Raw genomic sequence first — 22,004 nt, 5'->3', positions numbered from 1 at the left:
AATATATATATAATAAATAAAAAAAATATATATATATACCAAATAATAATCGTGCGACAATCGAGCGGAAGGAGAATCCGAATGGAATTGTGGAAACACATGAGAACATGGGGGTTGTTATGTTGGAATGTTTGTCTGTGTGCAGATGCAGCCTACTCGTTGTTCACTTGACGGTGATGATGGATTCACGTGGAACCGAGTCAGGGCCCGGTGAGAATGTGGGGCTTAGGCAGGTCTACGGCTCTTACACCCTCTCCCCCTACTACTGTCTGCGAAGAGTGAGAGTGATAGTCATCGGTCTCTGTGAGAACGCGGACATCAAATCGTCCGTTCTATCTAGAGTTCGGAGTCGGACGGATCGGGGTGATCGAGAGAACACACGCGGGGTTGATCACGGTAAGTCAGTTCATAAAACAAGTGTCTGTTCATAAAACCAGTTTACCAGGACAGTTTTTTTTTTTCTTTCTCTTGTACCTTTCTCTCTCTCTTTCTCTCTCTCTCTATATATACATATATATATATTTCTCTCTTCTCTTTCCAAATTCTAACTGTCCACCATCCATCCTCTGTCCGGGAGATTTAAATTTCCTGGATATAAATACCAGTTTGAAAATCCTTTCCTTCGTTTTCACCCGAGCGAAGCTTGTTCGCGCTTCGATGAAAGGTGGAGTCGATTTGCTCTCTAATCCGAGAGTGGCTGACCACCAGGGAATACCGATTCGCGAATACCGCAAACACGGGAAAGCAGTTCGGGATTTATCGGGGTTTTTTAAGTTGATCGTGGAGAAGAAAAATCGTGGTCGACTCGCCACCGCACAAGGATTAAACGGAAGAGTTCGCCCGAATTCGAATTTATCGCGATTCAATAGAGTTCGAAGATTCGATATTTCTTTTTTTCCTTTCCTTTCTTTTCTTTTCTTTTCTTTTCTTTTTTCAAACCGATTCGAAAAAATTAACCACGCGAGAAATTCTACCCACTCTTTTTCGCCGATTCAATGGAGTCAACGACAAGCGAACAATGGCGCACGGGTGGGTGGGGAAGCAATGGTGAAAGGGGAAAATGGGAAAAGTTACGGAATCGTGGAACGCGTGGCTCACGTGTCGAACGTGACGTTTCGAGTCTGGACAACGATTTTTCGCGATCGATAATAACCGGCAGTGAAAATCGGGGATGAAGGAAGAGAAAAGTCCTTCTCCCTCTGTGTTGAATATACACCCCCTATATCGTGTTCGATAAGCATCGTCGGAATTGATCACCGGTTTTTTTTTTTTTACTCTCGAAAGCAGGGTGATCGATCAGTTTGTTTGCAAGAGCGATGGCCGAAGCACGATTAAAAACTCGGGATTAAGAAAGTTCGATCCTGTTCGAGCTTTTTTTTTAAAAAAGTCCCTGGGGAATTGCTATCTTTTTTCTCTCTCTTGTGCACTCTCTTGTCGTCATCGACGATGATATTAATTCCGATGTCTTTCTTTTTCTTTTTTTTTTTTTTTTGTTTTCGAATATAACAAAATTTCCTTGTTTATTTAATTTTGATCGAGAAAAATGGAGAATATTATATAACGGAGAGGAATATCGTTGTGCAGTGATGCTAACGTGATTGGAATGCCGGTGAACGTCCAATAATCAGTCAAAGCGCGAAGACTATAAGTAGAAATGCTTGGATAACAGACACAAAGAGAGAACGGACGGATTGAGAAATGAATGTAGTGGTACTGTACACGATACACGTATGAACGCGTTCGTATATACGTGGTTATTAATTAACGTGGCTACGTCACGATTGGTCACATTGTATAAAGGATTATTCGAAACGAAGCGTATTGCATTTCTAATTGCTCGCCGTCATTCGAAACGATAAACGATTCACCAGGGAATCGTTTCCAGATTCTATAAATATCACTGACAATCATTAAAAGCGTATTTTTTTTTCTTCCCCTCCCCCCTTTTTTTCCTCTCCTCGAAATTTTATTGCGTAAAGTGAATTCGTTGCTCGTACACGTTTAATTATTGGAGGCGTGCGATTCATCAGAGCCGCGATAAAACGAAGTTTCATCGCTCGACCTTTCACCTTTCCTCGAACGCGTCCATACTGATATTTCGCATCGCATTTATAAGCCCTTTCTCGAACTGATTTCGATTCTCAGGATAATTATTGGAAATGAATTTCTTGCCCTTTTTTTTTTTTTTTTTTCCTTTTTTTACGACGACACAGTTGCGATAGTGGATACGTTTTTTTTGCACTTGATAGTAGAGATAAAGTTATCCTCGTCATTTTCTCGAACGAGCCTCTGCGATTTTTTTATTTTTATTTCGTTCAAATTTATCGTATCGCACTCTTGTTAAAGAATCATCAACGTCGAAAATCTCCAATTTATCTTACTCTTATCTTCCTCGTTATAATTCCAATATACGTCTGTGTGTCAAATCACTAACTGCTGTAATACTTCGCCATCTGAAAATTTCGGGAAAAAAAAAGAATTAATAACGGAGAGATCCGATGGGAAACAAGCACATTTTCTGTTCCAATATTAAGTAATGCTTATGCATGTAACGTGGCATTATATACGTTATAAAATGTAAAATAAAATAGAAGTAACAACATACAGAGAAGATTTAAAATTAACGTACACGTGTCGTCCATAAACTTGTTTTCCAATAATAAAAAAAGAAAAGAAAAAAAAAAAAAAAAGAACTCTTAAACGTTTAACCATCGAGAAAAACCCACGCGAACATTTTATCTTGCTACTAAGATGCTCTTACGTTCCTTTGAATGCCGTCGAAATTAAACATTCCCTCTGAAACATCACTCTAGAACCAGAAATTCTGTTCCCCTTCGTTTGAACCTGTTGCTCCCCCTTTCTCTTTACCCGGCAACGGAAAACTTATGCACAACCACCTCGAAAAACCGGTGACGAGCCGGCGTTACTTTACGATTATCACGGTCGTCGCGGGGATTCTTCCGAACGGTGCGAATACCGGTTAAAAAACGTTAGATTCAACGTATGTTGGATAAGTTGTTGGCTGGCCAACACAGTGATTACGAATGCATCAAATTTCAAGATGCGGCCAAGATGTGTCAAGAAGCGACCCTAATTTTCGCCCATCGCAAACTCTGGAGGACTGGTGGAGACGATAACTCATCCCCCGCGAACTCGCGTAATCGCAACTTTTGTCGCGCTTGTATTCGAGCGTGGGACGTCCCCCGTGTTTTTTCAAGAGGGAAAGAAGATGGTGGCCTAGAGGTTTGAGATTTAAATTTCTTTCGAGCTTAATTTTCATTCTCGGCTCGTCATGATTTTTTCCTCTCTTGGAAGGCTTTTTGAGGGCGGAGGAGGAATCGATAATCATCGGTTTTGGAATTTGTCTCGACGATCGTTGAAATAGAGTATGCAAAAGAAAGAAAATCGGTGTCGATTTATTAACGCATTTTTTTTCTTCCTTTATCAAATGAACAATTTGGTTTCTCGAATGTTATTAAAGGTTTTTATTCAATTATCTCGCGAATAAGTGAAAGGCGTTTTTAAAAAAATAAAAATTCCATATATAGTGAGAAGTGGTAAATCGTGCATATGTAAGTATGAATTTTAAAAATTCCATTTTCCCTAAAATGTAACTCACTTTGAAAAAAAAATAATAACAATAATGTGAATATCTCTGAGCCATTGCAATTAATCACATATACGAGTCGTTCTCGTATATACGTATGCAAATATAATAGTTTTGAAGCAAAATGAAATATTAATAATTTTATAGAGTCGCGTAATCTAGTTTTCACGGTGAAAATATACCGCGTAACTATTATATTTTCTTCGTGGTAAATAAATTGACATAATGGAACGGAGGACAACGGGAGATATGGGATAATTTTCGCGACTAAATGAAACATTCTCGTACATCTAACGAAACAGCGGCCATAATAACAGAAACAAGTATATTTCAGTAACATTATTAATCTTGCGCAAGGTGTTTTAGCCCCGATGATGCGATTAATCCAACCGTGAAATTTATTGTCATTGTCTTAATCCTTAAGATGTCAACATTAATCAACTTCTGATATTCATCATAACTCTCTAATAATCGAATTCCAAGCTCGAGATTGCTAAGGCAATCCAGGTTTCCCTTAACTAATAATTTCTCTCGAGCAAATAGATAATGGATATTAGCATTTCGCTCTTAACAATTTATCAACAAAATATCGTAAAACCAAATCACTCATTTTGCAATTCTTTTTCTAGGAATAATGAAATATAATATTTAAAAAAATTTCAGAGATGGATATTCGACGAATGAATGAAGAATTTTCGAACAAAATTATTCTCATTTGAAATTGAGCATACTCATTCTGATAAAATTTTCTGATAAAATTTCAAATATTCTTCAATATCTTCTATCAAAGATTGTTATTATAATGTTTGACGTTTACATAAAAAGTCACGTCAGAAATATCGAACTGAGGATTAAAAAACGAAGATTCAACACTTTCTCTCTCTCTCTCTCTCTCTCTCTCTCCCTCTATATTATCCTCGCAGATATCGACCAGGAATAACTAACCAAAACCATCGTGCACGCAATCAGGAACCGCATACGCTCGATCACTCACGATCATCCAATCCGTTTATAGCTTGCGTTCACGGTTTTGGCGATGGGCTAACAGCCATCCATGTGGTCGGTGTTCTCCTCGACCGAGGTAATTTTATGGGGTGCGCGTTGCCAGTCAGCATTGTAGGTCGATACACGGGGCGAATAGTCGTTGTTGGCCCGATGGAAACGCGTTTGAAGAGAGATTGCACTCGTGGTGCAGCCTCGAAAAGAAACAAAGGGATAACGACACGACGTTTGTGTCGTGACACGACGCGGCCCCTCGTTGCACGCAACTGGATCGTTTGTAATTGTCGTTTCGGTGCAAAAAAAAAAAGAAAAAAAGAAAAAAGAAAAGAAGGAAAAAAAGGGGGAAACGTTTTCATTACGCGCGGCTGTCCACTTCCAAGTACGAGTCGCGTTTTTGTCCCCTTCGATGATTGAAAATTTTGGAACCTAGCGAGTTTCGGGGTCACGAACTGTAACTTTAAAAACTACCCTCGAGCGTTAAAAAAAAAGCACTCGTGTTTCGAGTTTGTACGAGTTTTTTCGAGAGAATCGGTCAGATGCACTTGAGAATGAGTTTTTTTTTTTTTCCTTTCTTTCTCGTTTCATATAAAACTTGTCTGCTATCATATTTTCATGTTATATGAATGTAAATTACAATTCCTGGATGTGAATTAAATTTTTTTTCAAGGGTTTTCTTTGTGACTCTTCAACTTTTTTTTTAGATACATTTAATCTTTTAAAAAAAAAAATTTCATTTTTAAATTCTTAATTCTTTATAGTTTTTTTTTTTTTTTTTTTTTTATTCTCATCCAATATTAATCGAAGTTTTATATTCAACGAAGAAAATTGTTCTCTAAAAGCTAGAATCGTTAAAGTCAATTTACCATGCAATCTCGTTTTAATCGGTTAAAAAGAGCAATTCATGTTTTTTTGTTTTTTTTTTTTTTCTTTTTTGGTCCAACGTTTCCCTCGTTTCCAACGTTAAGCTCTTTTTCGAAGTAATGCGCTCGTTATTCTGGCAGAATTTCATCAATCTATCCATCGGTTCCAATATCTGATTATAATAGTCCTCGAAGAGGCTTGCGTAGGGCAATTTATAAAGTTACAAGCCTTATGAAGGGTAATGGATCGTTAGTCTCATGGTGGATGGTCGAATCACGTCGCGGAACGTGTTGACGTTTACGCTGATGGATGCCATCTTCCACGACAACGTCCTCCTTCCGTCCTAACGCTCCTCTGTCGTCAACTCATTAGAATAGATCGACGAAAATTGACAATTCGCAGCTAGATTAATACAGATTTAATAATAGTTACCGGTTAAATTTGTACAATCGCATTAATCCGCTAAATAACATATTTAACGCGCGTTTCATTACACATAAGAATAACACAATGACGCCTACGCAATGACGCGCGCACAATTCTTTATTACGCGGGTTATTACCGTCCCGTTAACAGTCCCGTTCTTCGTTACGTATCGCTGGAAAAACGCGAAAAAAGATATGAGTGCACGTTTGAAAATCTAGCGCAACACGAATAGCTCGTGTTCCCAATTGAAAGTCGGAAAGAGGTGGTCGATCGAGGCGCAATAGAGGAACGTTTGTCCGTCGGACACGGATATCCAAAATCGCAATCTCCAAGGTCCTCCGCGAGACCTACAAGTGCCAATATCGAGTTTCATAGACTTGTAAAAGCTTCTATATGACCCGGATGTATCCATTCCCGGCAGCTAGCCTAAATTTTGCTTCGATGTTTCTCTCGTTATTAAAAATATCCCCGCCCTCTCAGACGCAGATTTCGCCGTCCCGAAATTTTTACACCCTTCCCTCCCGCTCCGCCCCACCTCCTTCTTCCATCGACGACACGCCGATGAAGAGAATTCGCTTTAATGAAAAAAGTAATATCGGATTCTTCGACGGGGAGAGAAAAAAAAAAGAAGAAGAAGAAGAAGAAGAAGAAAAAAATTACATTCCCATCCTTTCGAAAGTTATTCGATGGATATTCGAAGAATTTAACGCTATCATATTCCATCTGAACTGTACCACAACTCCTATCTCCTATCTATTATTCACGTAATCAACGATCGTTTTGGAAACTTTGTGCGACACTCTCGATCTTCGTAAAATCATCCATCAAACCGTCAGATCACACGAACTTCATCGTATATAACTTCACCCTACTTTCAATCTTCCATCCAGTTAACCAACATGCAAACCGAATTAACCCACCACATCCCCTCCACATCCCCTAATGAACTTAACTCTCGAAACTCGTAAATTATCCGAAACAGGCTGATCTTTTTTCTTTTCTTTTCTTTTTTTTTTTTTAACGAAACCGTTAAGCGTCGATTTTATATATATATATATATATTATACGAGAATAAGCGCGGCAACTTTCACAACAGACTGGCAAAAGTTATCCGTGTCTTTTCGCGGAAGATTGCAGCCGAAACTTTCGTGTGGGGGAGAACAGATCGATACGGCCATCACGACACGGAATCCGTAACGTAGGAGATTCTCTGGCCAGCGGATAATAGCATGCTTAAATCGGGGGAGGAGGGAACCGATTTTTCCTGCGATATAGTTCGAATGAGCGAAGGAAGAGAGGAATCTCCATCCCAGATCTTCGCCCCCTCCTCCAATATTGGTCCAACCGAATAAGTATTCGCGGAATCATGATCGACGAGCGTCGATTCATCGGGATCATCGATCATCCGGTTGATTTTGAACTCGCGATCGTTGACCCTCCTCCAAAATTTCCTTATCACTCTCTTTTACCCCGTTTCCTGTTGTTGGGAAAGGAAGGAGGAGCGGCCGCCTCTCGAATAGCTCGAGGCTCACGTCATTGCTCCGATTATTTGCTCGGCAGGTAAGTGTTTGTTTTCACGAGTTTGATAATCGAATCGTTCGGTTATGTAATTCCTCGATCCGTTATGTATCGCCGCTTTATCCCAACGGATGTTATCGAGAACGGAATTTATACGCCGCGAATTTATCGACCGTGCGACCGTGTTTCCCCGAGTTTGCAACGGTTTTGATTCGCGTTAAATGGTTGAATTAAATCCTTGGCCGGCGGTCGAGAAGATACTCGATGATTCCTTGAATTTAATCTACGACATATAATCTAACGACATATAAATATTCTATGCAAATACGTGGTAATTATAATAATGCTATGTATTGCTGAAATTGTAATTTAATTAATACATGTTATATAAGACGTTTAAGGTCTTAAAATTTAGATTAAAATTATCTGGTCAGAGGTCGTATTTCCTTTCTTTGTGTTAATAAAGAAAAATATAATTCAATGATGAAATTCGCGAGAAAAGTATAAACGTCAAAGCTCCGTTTGTAATTTCTAATGTTTAAAACATTACATTCGCGTTTATCGCCATCATACAATGGTTCGTTTTCCAGACGTCTGCTTACTACATATCTGTAATAAGAGAGCGACGCGACGAGTCAAGACAGTCGGTCGAGTGTTTTGATATGAATCTTCTTTTGTACTTACTCTCTACTTGTCTCATTTCCGAGACATTGTTCAAGAAAAGTATCTTTTATTTCAAGAAATTTTTTAAGTTCTACTACTGATGGTGCATCACCGCTATCTTGCAAAACTATAGAACGAAACAATATTTCTTCGAATCACTTTTGATCTTAGAGCCTATATTTCCGCCCCAATATATTTTTTACAGGAGAAAAATCAAAATTATATTTAATTCTGCGACAAGATTTCCTTCCAAAATTCACAAATATTCGATTTTTTTTCTCTCTCTCTCTCTCTCCTTCGAAAAAAAGAATTTGTTTATAAACCAAAAATTCACTAAAAATACTTCAACTTCGTTAATAAATTATGAGAGAAAAATTATTTTAAAATCACTTCTCTTCGAGAAATTTTCAACGAGCGTGTATCGTTTCGATATTCGAAACGACAAAACGTGTCGATTCTCGTCTCTGTTTAAGTAAAACTTTGCTCGCGATTTCATCACCTGGACTCCAATTAATTTCAACACCCGCCACAAACGTATCGACGACGTGGCGATCGATACATTTATTACAATACGTTATATCGAACTCGCTTGGCTGAGGAAAAATCGTCCAAGGAAATCATCGAGGTGGCGGTGGTTTAACGACCGGAAATCCCCTCCCTCCCTTCTCCTACATGCGAATGAACGAAAACAACCGCGACGGAATCGTTCCGCGTATGGGTCTATCCATCGCGGATGAAGATGCATCGTCCTCGACGGGCTCGTGTGCACATTGGTGTGTCGGCACGCGATATCGAATATTCGAAATCAATATACAGGTTGCACGGAGGGAGGGGGAGAAGAGTGCATCCCTCGATGCAGCGTGCCTGTGTGTGTGTGTGTGTGTACATGTGCACGCGCGACACCCACGTATATAACCCAAACTGTATACGTAATGCGGTTTAATATAGACCAATTGTATACGCTTGGTTTCGGCGAAGAGGCGGTGAGATTATATCTCGAGGCGACAGACAACAACGAAGGAAAACAAGTGACGGGCCCTTGCGTCTGTGTCTGTGCGCGCAATTGTATGGTAAAATGAAGTGTGGCCGGAAGCGGGAACCGTTTTCAAACCGTTTTCGATCGGGAGGATGGATAAAAAGAATCGTTTCATCGGAATAGAATTTTATGAATATTATTAATTCGTAATTTTGCCCGCGAAATTGGAACGTTAATGTTTATATCGCGTATTATATCGCGAAGTTGTCGTTTATTTTATCGCGTTGTTTTGTTGCGCGATTGTGATTCGGGAAACGCGAAGGGAATATATTTGAGGAAATATAGGAGAGGACGTATGAGTAGGACGCTTTTGATTTATTATTAAACGATTTTTCTCTTTCTCTCTTTCTCTCTCTCTCTCTCTCTCTCTCTCTTCGAAAGAACGCTTTTTGAAACAGTGCGGGGAAGCTAAATTGATTAAGTCGATCGAAGCAATATTTTCGCGCTGAAATAAAAAAAAAGTCCATCGAGGTGATATTTTCGTGTTAAATTAAAGATTTTTCGAAAAGCAAAGTTGATCGATTCAGCTTCATGATGATATTTACTTGAGCTATTTATATACCAACGTCTTACTTTTAAATATATAATTAAAATTTCCTATTTATTATTTTAATTTACGTCACCAGTATAGTAGCAAGAATTAAACAACCCTCGTGGTAAAGGAAATTCAAACCCCTCCCTCAAACTTTCCAACCAAACGCTGCAACTTCGTCCACGGAGACCACGAACAACTCCCTTTAAATCCTCGAGGACCAGGCCAGAGTTAGTTGGAATTTTTCGATCCTACGTTGGATCCTAACCCATCAAGAATCAGAGTTTCGTTCGAACCCTTTGCGGCCGTGTTCCTATCCCTCCCCCTAATCCCTCCCCCGAGAGACCGTGCTTCTCCCCATAACTAAGCCGTGCTAATCAGTAAACTGCCCCCAAACTGTCAAAATCTCGCGTGTTCTCCCCGGGATCTCCTGCTATATCTTTGACTATCCAATCCGAGATCGGTCGCAACGAGTTTCCTCCCTCTCTCTCCCCCTTCTAAGGAAACTGAGGTTGACACCGGCAGATTTCACACAACACAGCACAAGTGTGTGTTGCACTGATCGGCTTGTTTCCTCGAATTTCTGACGATCTGACATTCCCCCGAGAGGGGGAGAATCGCCGGGGAATTGATTAATCCGGGCCACGTCCGTTAGCTTTGCTAACTTATTCAGGATTCGTTCTACGGCGTTGCGCGCCGCCAATCGAGAGGAAAACCGATTCAATTCGTAGATTGAATGTCGCGCAATTCCGTTCGGTGAAACAAATTGCGCCTCGACCGTACACGCCGGAATAAAATAACGCCGATGCCCTGTTCGTTCCATGTGCTATTTCTATAAATGGAAAGCGAGGAAGAGACAGAGAGAGAGAGAGAGAGAGAGAGAGAGAGAGAGGAAGGGAGAGGGGGAAGGGAAAGGAAAAGAAACACAAAACGGGAGAAGGAGGAGGAGAAGAAGATCCCTCGGTCGATATCGGTCGATCGATTCCGAAGAAGAAAAAGTTTTGCTTGCCTCGATCGTTCAGGATAAACGATGGATAGTATAATTGAGATGGTTTTTTTCTTTTTTCTTTTTTACAGGATCGAGCGCGCACAAAAACGACGCGACAGGAAATGGAAGGCCGGCTCCCCTTTTGGCGGAACCCAGATACGGCGCCGCGCCACAGCCATACGGTAAGTGTGTACCTCATCCCAAGCTCACGCCCGACCAACCCTCCCCTCCCCCCCCCCCGCTCCTCTCCTCCCATCTCCCCTCGTTTCTCTCTTTGATAGTCAAATTAAGCGAACTAATTGAGAAAACGGATGGGCCATCGAACGAGGTCGAGCTCCCTTGCATTCGATACTTTTCCATCCGGTACGCGCGAAATCCGCTGAATCCGCTTAATTGTATAGTAGTGATCTCTGGATAGAAGTTTTCGAACTCTAATTCTCATTTTGCCGGGGAGGGAGGAGGGGAGGGGAGGGGCAAAATCGTGAGTAGTGAATAGTTCGTTACCGGAATTATTAGGCCAGAAAAATGTGTCGTAACAGGATATTTTTTGCCGAAATACATTTTCGGATTTACCGGTTGAAAGTTTTATCGTTCGCGCGAAGTTGAATTGCATATTTTTTATTTTCATTTTTTTTTTTTTTTTTTTCTATTTTTCTCGCTTTGTTTGTGCTTTTTCGAAACTGAAAGAACGATGCGATAAATAGAAGTGACAAACGATACCGGGCAAAATTTTTGGATGCCCGCGTTTCGTTGATCGTTTTCGAAGTACGGCGTGAAAATTATCACGTGTGGGCGTAAATTGCACGATTTATAGTTGAGGATGGCGGAGAGGCAGATTTCCGTTACGGTTTCCTACGGAAAATTATTATTATACGGTGGACTCGTGATATGGAAGATATAACAGGCCGGAGGAATTTTGACAGAAAATCGATGATGTAATTGTAGCCGAGTTATGTCGAGCTATCGAAAACTATATAATCGTGGACGTAACCCAATCTCAGGAATCGCGGTGTCCGTTTGAAGAATGGGATCCGAGAAGCTTCGATAACGAGAAATACTCGTGTTCAATGATTAATAGAATCATATTTTTGAATCGAATGGAATTGTAACAAATTGTAAAGCATATTTTAATATTAATTATAGGAACATCTTGTATTAATAAAATTTATCCATATAACGTGATAAAGAAAAAAAATTTGGAGAAAGAGTATAGAAGTGAGAAAGAATTCTTCTCGAGGAAATAACACCAGGAGGAAGGGACGTTAAATAAAGAACAGATAAAATTCTGAAGTTGAAGAAAGTTCGACCGACCGAAGAAAACTGGATCAACAACGTTCAAAGAACAATGTCAAAGTGGAACTTTGAGAGCGATTCTCAAGTCAGTGATTAGATCATAATTTTACCTATCATTCTGTCTTTAAGGGAAAAAATTTTTGTTGCTTTAAAATAAAATGAAATAAAATATTATATATCTTCTGTTGTAACCAAAGAAAAATTTATTACAATCCCAACTCTCTTTGCGTTCTTGCTTTCTTCTCATAACACGAAAATCTTTCTCTTACAGATCTCTTACAATCCTACCTATTATTTTTATCCAATATAAAACTATTACCTTTTTCGAATAATTAACAAATCAAAAATATAACGCACCTTCCAACAAAAGGTTATCCAGATACACCACCGATTATACCGAATATAGTAGCCAAAAAAAATAAAAAAGATAAAAATTCGCGTATCTAAACGATTCGAAGCGTTTAAAAACCCATATTCCCCTCGTTCGTTCGACGCGTTAAACGACCATTCAGCGGGAATAATTAATATTTCCTCTCGCCTCTCGTGATTAATAGGGACGCAACAGTCGCTCGATTTCCATAATTAGCGTATTAACCATTGGAACATGGAACGCGCTGCTAGATCACACGCTCGATATTGCGCGAGGATGAAATCATCGAGAGAGAGAGAGAGAGAGAGAGAGAGAGAGAGAGAGAGAGAGAGAGAGAGAGAGTTAGACAAAGGACACATCGACTCGCCTCGCACACGCCTCCACACATCTCGATTGCTTTTGTTCGCAGGATCCACGCCACAGGTAACTTTCCCACCTGGTGCCGGTCACGATCGTTACGAGGAGAATTTCAATGGACCAGCGACGTATGCGGAGCCGTACGTGGAGCGTTATGGTATTAAGAGCGATTTCAGCGGTCGAGAACCATTACATCCTACGCCACCTCGACCTGGTTACGTGCCCACCTTGGGGCAAACGCCACCTTCGAGCACGCAGGGGTCCGTGATGATGGTCTACGGGCTCCAACCGGATAAAGTCAACACGGACAAACTGTTCAACTTGTTCTGCCTGTATGGAAATGTAACGAAGGTACGTCGGCTTTTACTGTTCATCGCTTGGATAAAGACCGGGTGAAATTTGTTACGGGGTTGTTTTTGGTGGTCTCGAGTATTGTATTGTATTTGCCAAGCGATCGTCCGTGGAATTTCTTGTCTCTTGGGTGAAAAGATGTATTTGGGTATTTGGAATTAGAACTCGAATTCGAATCTCGCGTCGTCGCTTAGAGGATTAGCTGGATTGAATGTTGATTGTAATATCTTGATTCGAAAGTGCAAAGAAAGTAGTATGAAAGTTTGATTAAACTTTGAACGAAGAAGAAAGGGGAAATTGATTATTCTGATACTATGATTATTCTGAATTTGGTAACAGGGATATCTGAATAAATTAAATTTGAATTTGAATCTCGTTATCGCTAATCAACTTTAACTACATTTTGACTAGTAGCACAAAGAAAACTATGAAAATTTGATGAACTTGGAGGATAAAGAAACGATGACACGAATCGATGATATAAACTATTCAGTTTCTCGTTGCAAGTAGTGGAAGAAGTTTTAGATTCGAATTTCGAATCTTGTCGTCGTGAAAAATCACGTTAATGCAAAAATTTTTTGGCAAAGATAAAAAGAAAGAATTACCCTCTCCTTTGATTGTTTGACCCTCCAACGATTTTAAACAAGATTCGATGAACAAAAATGTATCGATGATTCTACAACAGGTGAAGTTTTTGAAGACGAAAGAGGGCTGCGCAATGATCCAGATGGGCGACAGCATAGCCGTGGAGCGTTGCCTACAGAATCTGAACAACGTGACGATCGGTACAGACGGAAGGTTGCAGCTCGGTTTCTCGAAGCAGGCTTTCCTCTCGGACGTCACCAATCCCTACATTCTGCCCGACAAGACAGCGAGCTTCAAAGATTTCACAGGAAGCAAGAATAACAGGTATGAGATCCATCTATGTATACCAATCTATCTTAAAATTCTCTCCTCCATCGATTCCATTTTCATCCGCTTGCTATCCTTCTTAGCTCAACGTGCTTCTCGTTCATTATATATTTTCAATTATACAATTCTTCTAAATTTCGATTCGATCGTTGAACAAAGTCGTGTTCGTCTTCTGATTCTCTTGAATTGATCATCCCCCGAAGGATGATCTGAAATCAATTCGAGATAGCGAAATCTCTCGAAACGCTGAATGAACGTTAACGAGAGAGAGAGAGATTTTATGGTATCTGGAGAATTGGACGAAACGTTTCGCATTGACGAACACGTTTCTTGTGGAAACGGAACAACGGAGCGCAATTAACGACGCTCCTACTTCCGGAGATTTCGAGCTCCACTTCTCGGCCGGGTTTAATATTTATTTGATGAGAATTTAATCGCGGCCGGAGATTTTTAGAACGATCTTGTTTTGCGACCATTTTTCTCTCTTTCTCTCCATTGATTATACGTACTTATTGCGAAGGAATTAATCAAGAAGAGATGAATTCGAGGTGTTGAAATTTTGCAATCGAAACACGTAAATCGATTCGACGGAAATTCAAATTCATCGTGTTTTCGTGTTTCTCGCCACGCTACACATAGCAGTATACTTGTTTTCCCGTGCGTAATACGTGTCGTGTGGTTTGCATTTTAATTCGTTGCGCACTGATTAAATAATCGGATGGAAGATTTATTGAAATTCGCGATAAATGCTGTTGGTTTAATCGAAGGGTATTATTATCGGTTTCCAGGTTCCTAAATCCAGCGATGGCCAATAAAAATAGAATACAACCACCCTCAAAGATAGTCCACTTTTTCAACACGCCCCCGGATTTAACCGAGGAGACCGTGCATCGTGTATTCGTGGAACGCGGTATCGAGGCGCCAACGACAGTGAAACTGTTCCCCCTTAAATCGGAACGATCATCGTCCGGCCTCATCGAGTTCAGCAGCGTCGGAATCGCGGTAGCTGCCATCATGGAATGCAATCACACAGCATTGGAAAACAGCAGTGAGTATTTCTCTCGACAAATCTCCTCGTATAAAATAATTAATTTAATTTCCTCCGTTTCCAAACTAATCTTCTCGCACTATTAAGCGAGTTATTGATATCCACATCTAACTAGATCCTCGAATTTTTTAACCGATAAACTTCTCTCGACACATTTGTTTATATAATAAACAAATTCTACTCGATTCGTTTCGTCAAACGAACACAATTGATATCGAATCATTGCTCGATCAACTCAAACGACGAAACGAGAAGGCGAACGAGCTGATTATATCCCCCGTCCTCCCTCTTCTTTTCCAGATGGCAAATTCCCATACATCATGAAACTGTGCTTCTCGTCGTCCCGCACCATACCAACGAGTTTCCCGCCCAGCAGCGGCAGCACGTCGAGCAATTCCGCCGGTAATGGCCACGTCAAAATGCAGCAGGACTCGGAATAGAACGGCGAGGTCCAGGGCCAGCAGCGTCAGCGTCAGCGCCAGCGTCCCTCTCTCGCCCTGCACCCGTTGTGTGCCCCGACGGGCACGGCCCTGCACCCAGCCGCAGCGATTACACTCTCCCCGGTCTTACCGCCGCCCGTGCCGCCTCCCCTGCCGCCCACCTGCGTTCTGATCGCCACTCCAACTCTCTATCCTACCGTGCCACCGCCACCACCGCCTCCGTTGCCTACGTTCTGGCCGTACTGATGAGAAGAGCAGCGGGCCTATTCGCCGGACGAGGCAGCAAAAGACGGAAAAAGAAAAAGAAAAAAAAAATATATATATATATATATACGTATATACATATACATGTATGTATACACATATGTGTGCATATATGTATATATGTGTGTGTATGTGTGTATGTGTGTATGTGTGTGTATGTATGTGCGTATACGCCACGCGCTTGTCCTCGAATATTCATATTCTACCGCTGCATACTGAATATCTTTTATTATTAACTACCGTTGCTAACTCCTCCTCGCCGCGTGGTGACCAAATCTGGCAATGATCAGACGCTGGTCGCTGGAAGAAGAATCGGTTCCGTTCGAGGGTCAGCGGGCCGGAACTCGGCCTCGATCGAGAGTCGAGAAGTAAACCGAATAAAAAGAATAAAAAAAAAAAAAAAAAAAAAATCTGGCTCGAGTGGTTCTCTCGCTGGAAAATGTGATCGCGGCGTCGGCGGGATCTCATCGTCGTCGACAGGGTGGAACGTGGCACGAGCGAGCTACACGAAGGTCATCGAGGATCGTCCGCATGGCTGGATCGAAATGAAAGAGTCTATATAAAAGGCGAGACATCGAGGGGCATCGATGTCTGTGTGTTCCACTTATTTTTCTTTTTATCTCCTCCTTTGCTTTTTGCCCTCTCTCGATCACCCTACGTACTACGCACTCTTCTTTCTCCTCTTCTGTATACTCTTTTCGTTCTTCGCTTCTTTTTTTTTTTTTTCGTTCGTTCTTCCTTTTTTTCTTCTTCCTTTCTTTCTTTCCTTTTTTTCTTTTTTTCTTTTTTCTTCTTTCTTTTTTATCTTCACCGTTCGTTTCACCGATCTTATCCCCCGCCCCCCGTTTCCACTTTCGTTTCTTCTTTCCTCCTTGCGTTGCTTTTGGCGAGGTCCGGGTATACGTGCTTAGTCCGTACTGCGGAGATCCCGTTACGTCAGTAGTGTGTCAGTATTAACAACGGAACGAAACCTCGAGCGTATCGTTAGAATTCGTTGACGAAGAAAAAGAACGGAGCAAGGGGAACCGTTCTTCTTTTGCTCGAGGAATTACAAGGAATGCGAGGATTCGTAACCTTCGTGGAAGCTTGTTTCCTTCTGTTAGACGCGAGGATCGTTGGTGAAGAATTGTCTTGAGAGAGAGAGAGGGAGAGGGAGAGAGAGTGAGAGAGAGAGATATTTCGGGAGAAACCTAGTGTCTAATGGGAGGTTGACCATGGTGGGCATAGATTACATATCAAGGGGCTGGGGAAGCGAGACCAATACTTTTTCTCGAGCAACTGTCGAGCAATTGTCGTTGTATAACGACTTCACTCGTTGTCGAAATATTTGAAAAAATGTTTAGAGGTAAAAGAAAAATATATATATATATATAAAAATAAAAATAAATAAAATCGGAAAATTGACGATTCCTCGCGAAGCTGACAGATCAGAACACAGAACAGTTGCTTCTACGTTGACCCAGCGCGTATATAACGTTATCACGTATCGCACAGAGGCAAACCATCACGTGTTTTCCACCATTGTTCGTTTCCGTGGCACGCGTACGAGCTACCACGTCTCTTTTACGTGCATATTTTTAAACCGGGGAATAAGAAAGAGAGAAACAGAGAGAGAGAGAGAGAGAGAGAGAGAAGAGAGAGAGGAAGGGAAAAACAATGAAAAGGAAAAAGCAAACGAAAAAGACACCTCCACGATCTCGAAGCCGAGTGCACCACCGCGTTCCTCGTTGACCATTTCTCATGGGATCCAAAATAAATCGGAGGTTCCTCATCGACCATTATAGAAGATACAACATTGGATACAATTATCTGAGAGTGTTCAGGGGATCTGGATCAATCGTGCACGCGAGTATGTCCGCTTATATATTATGAAAAACAAGATAAACTTACTCCGTCACGACGAAGAAAATAGAAAGAAACAAATATATAATAAAATACATCCGACTCGCGAGAATCTTTTTGCTATGGAGCAAGAAACGAAAGAGAGAGAGAGAGAGAGAGAGAGAGAGAGAGAGAGAGAGAGAGAGAGAGAGAAGGAGAAAATATGGAAAACAATAATATTAACAATAAATGGGAAAGAGAGAAGAAAGCAAAAGTCTCATTGTTCTTCGATTCTGATAGCTCTGTCTGTCGTTGTTTTATATACTCTATACGTGTATATATATTATATATTGATAGCCATACATGCGCTTCGAATACGAATATCTATTTATGTTTTCACATTGTTCAGATTTTATTTACAACGCTTGGAATTGTGCTCGCAAGAGAGAAAGAGAGGGGGAGAGTGAGAGAAAGAGTGAATGAGTGAATGAAAGAATGAAAGAAAGAGAGGAAGATTTTTTGTAGGTAATCAAGTTTGAGAAGATGCATTTGTTTTTGCACGTTGAATATCGGATACCTCGGTCCCGCGACATCCGGTTTTTTCGCCGGAAACTGTTTCGACAGGAAAACGTTAAGAGAAAAAAAAACAAAAAAAAAAAAACCGTATAAACCGTCTCGAATAGAGTCGCTTCTTTTTCGCGTCGCACGAGGAAACTTCTCGCGAGTCTCGATTTTGGAGAAGAGAAACGATTGAGCGAAGGAGGATGGAAAGATGAGAGGGAGTAAAAATGGAAGAAAGAAATTGATGCAGATATAATGATTGTCTCGATTGTTGGTGTCTCGATCGAAAAGATAAAAGAAAAAAATCGTTGATCGCAACCTTGCTTCTTCTCGATGAAATGTAAGATACGGAATGGGGGAATGGAGGAGGAATACAGAGAAAAAAAGCAAATACAGATGAAAAATTCCCCTACGAGCTGTAGCGTTCAGGTTGCGACGACGATTCGATGTATACGCGTGCATTGAGAAAAAAACGGATAGGAGAAATGAGAAAGGAAGAGAGAGAGAAAGAGAGATGAAGAGAAAGAGAGAGAGAGAAAGAGAAGAGGAAAAATAGAGAGGAGGAAAGAGAGAAAGAAGCACATGCGATCGAAGGGTTATATTCTCTTGAAAGCGCTCGTACACTATTGATCAGATCGCGGACTGTGAATTGAATTTTATATGAAGACAATGAAGTCGACGACACACAATATATTAGTGGTCCCACGGCAATATTTTGTCGGGCCGGGGGACATTTTTATAAGAAAGGTTTTAGATCTCCGATTTAAGAAATAAGATTACAAAAAAAAAGTGAATAAAAAAAAAAATGCGAAAAAAAGCGTAAGGTAAAGTAAAAAATAATAATAATAATAATAAAAGTATAAAGGTTAATAAGTTGTGTTTTTGAAGCGAACCAAAATGATTACTCTAAATAAATGTAAAAAGAAAAAAAAAATTAATAGAGACTTGACTCGGCCATACGTAACGTAAGATAATAAGAAAAACAAAACAAAATACAAACAAGTAAAGAAAAAAAGAAGGGGGGGGCTAAGTATCTTGTTGGTTACCCCTTTTTCAAAGGATGCGTGAGAGAGAGAGAGAGAGAGAGAGAGAGAGAGAGCGAGAGAAATAGAGAGAGCGAGAAATAAAATAATCCGCCATTTTTGTCCATTGATCGTGAGAGAGAGACCTAACTTACGCAAACAAAAAAAAAAAAGAAAAAAAATAATAACGAGAATTATAAACTTATATAAGGGAATTAAGGTGACAAAAAAAGTGTTTATATTCGAGGCAATATTTGTTACAATACAACTAGAGAATAAGTTGTACATCGTTCTAAGGGGCTCAGTACGCAAAAGCGAGGATCCTTGTTGATTGCTGAGATAAATAGAGAAGAGTATAACGTAAGGATTAAAGAAAAAAAAAAAAAAAAAAAAATATGAGTGAGAATGATAGCGAATAAAAAATCGGATGAAAAATAAGAAATAACCACGTATATATCACGTTGTGCGTTGCTATTTGACAAGAGTTTCTCAGAATGGGAGAAAAATTATAACTTATCAATCGTAGGATATGTGTATATCGATGAGAAAAAAAGGTACTAATTAACGAATTAAGGGAAAAATTTAAGAAAACAAAGGACAATTAAAACAAAACATAGATGCACTATAATTAAAACTACTTGTGCTCGATGATCGTTGCGTTGACGATAATGGATCGTTCGTTTATTATTTTTCAATTCCTATTCACGATATTGTGTTCTGTTTCCACGACTTATCGATATTATACTTTTTTTCGTTCTTTATTTTTTCTTGTTTTTTTTTTCTTTTTCTTTTTTAAACGTCCAACCATTGGGAGGACTGTAAAATTGTTTCTACATCACATTCTTGTATTTTTTTATTATGAATTATAATAAGATGGTTACTATTATTATTACTATTGATAATATATTATTATTATTACTACTACTATTATTATTAATTACCATTATTGTGTAATTATATATACATATAAGATTACAAAAGAATAGGTTTTACGGTAGAATAAACAGTTATATCGCGATTTTATCCAATAATGAAATATATTTCGGAATTTTCATTTCAAAATAGTGAGCAGGACCTAACGCGTAAGGTAAAGAAGAAAAAAAAAAAGAAAAAAGGAGTAGATTTAAGCAATTAGAACTTGTAATCATATCATAATATTTTGTAGATATATGTATATATATATTATACACACGACACACACATCTATATATATATATATATACATATTAAATGTGATCTACGGAGTATGGTATATTTAAATCAGGAGAATATCGTTCCCTAAATATACTAATAAATAAATAAAAAAAATTTTTAACACGATCTAAGATCAAGATCAAATTCAATTTTCATACAAATTTGATGGTAATTCTTTAAGAACAAAAATTTATTAGGATATGCAAAGAAATTTTACTATTTTATCTCTTTCCTCCTCCCCCTCTCTCTCTTTATATTTTTTCTGTTTTATTTTAAATTTAAATCATGTATGTGAAATGTATGATGATCGCAAGAAAGAAATATTTTTTCATTTCTTTGAAATACGCGTGATCTATACATTACACATGGAAGGAATGAAATTGATAATCGACCAGATACATTCTTGTTTTTAAGGAATTACGTTTATATGTATATCGTTTAATTTGCTTGGAGAATTGTATTCTCGTTGAACGATACGCTCCTGAGAATTCCTCTCCGGTGCGATGTACTCTAGATAGATACACATTATGCAAGTGCGAAAAGAAACAAGGAAAAGATTCAATTTAAGAATCAAAAAAAAAAAAAAAAAAAAAAAAAAGGAAAAAAAGAAAGAAAATAACAAATAAAAATATAAAACGCGTTCTCATTTATAAAAAAAAAAAAAAAAAAAATTGTATTTGAGAGGTCAAGCACGCATGCCAGACTGTCGCTTATTTTCTGATACTTTACCTGTACATCGTGATCAGCGTGTATGGTAAAGTAAATTTTACTTACGCTAGTATACACGTTTAACAACGAATACTTGGTAAAAAAGGATAAAAAAAAACGAAAAAAAAAAAAAATGAAAAAGAAAAAGGAGAAAAAAGAAACCACACGTTTTTTTCCCTCCCCCTGTGCTGTGTACTTCTACGTGCAACACTGGACAAAAAAACAAGCAACAATCTTTCAGAGTAATATCCCCTCGCGATGTCCTGTATTTTTTTTCTTTTTCTTCTTTTTTTTTTTTTTTTTTCTCTCTCCATTTCTGTTCCTTTCTTCATCTCGCGACGAACAGAGGTGTTCACTTCGCTATTAACTACTACTATTACTACTATTATTATTACTACTACTGTTATTACTATTACTACTATTGTCACTACTACTTTACATTTAGCTCTTCCCACCGTCGTGCATTGTAATATTCTTCATCGATTAGAACGAAATGCCTTCTAAATTGTATCTCGTGCGTATACACGAACATGCGTGTGCACCAAGTTCTATATAAGACGACGATCCTCCTCCATAATAAAATTCCGATATAAAACGAGACCAGTGTGCGATAGCGTCTCTTGTCAAGCGTGCGTGTTTTGAAAAACGGACACATGTAATCCTCTTGATGATACTAATGTCGCGCGATTGCTGCTCTCTCGTTCGAAGGCGTGTCAGAGGCAAACAACGACGGTTTCTAAAGCGGTAGAGCTTATCTGCTTGTCTCCACGAAGACATTGCGTCTAGATCGATTCGACGGTGGAAGGGTTAAATTTAAAGGCAGAACGGATAAAGTCTAAAACGATATCGCGCTGTTCCATCGGAGGACGACGAGCTTCCGTCACGGAGGATTTTCGATCTCTTCGTTTTTCTTCTTCTTCTTCTTCTTCTTCGCTTACTTTTCTTTTCTGGAGGCTCGACAATGATGACGCGCCACGATCGAGTTCCGTACGACGAATAAAGGGGAAATAACGCGCTGTGAAAAAAAAAA

General features: G+C 39.4%; 1 protein-coding gene across 1 annotated transcript; it reads left to right on the top strand.

Annotated features, from left to right (window-relative positions):
* Nucleotides 1-150: 150 nt before the first annotated feature.
* LOC122718399 (heterogeneous nuclear ribonucleoprotein L) lies at nucleotides 151-22,004 on the top strand. Its single transcript, XM_043943408.1, has 6 exons — nucleotides 151-396; nucleotides 10,723-10,815; nucleotides 12,706-13,004; nucleotides 13,690-13,913; nucleotides 14,705-14,964; nucleotides 15,265-22,004. Exons 1-6 carry the CDS (start codon nucleotides 177-179, stop codon nucleotides 15,402-15,404), a joined length of 1,236 nt encoding a protein of 411 aa, XP_043799343.1. The 5' UTR covers nucleotides 151-176; the 3' UTR covers nucleotides 15,405-22,004.

The sequence above is a fragment of the Apis laboriosa genome, unplaced genomic scaffold, assembly GCF_014066325.1.
Source record: "Apis laboriosa isolate Shangri-la unplaced genomic scaffold, ASM1406632v1 scaffold63_cov154, whole genome shotgun sequence".
NCBI classification, from domain to species: Eukaryota; Metazoa; Arthropoda; class Insecta; order Hymenoptera; family Apidae; genus Apis; species Apis laboriosa.
This window is presented reverse-complemented; position numbering and strand designations above follow the sequence as displayed.

Bases quoted from the DNA above. Each gene is read 5' to 3' on its own strand.
- LOC122718399 (XM_043943408.1), top strand. From the start codon at position 177: ATGATGGATTCACGTGGAACCGAGTCAGGGCCCGGTGAGAATGTGGGG. The intron at 10,816-12,705 runs GTAAGTGTGTAC...TTTTGTTCGCAG, and splicing joins CGCCGCGCCACAGCCATACG to GATCCACGCCACAGGTAACT. The intron at 13,005-13,689 runs GTACGTCGGCTT...ATTCTACAACAG, and splicing joins TGTATGGAAATGTAACGAAG to GTGAAGTTTTTGAAGACGAA.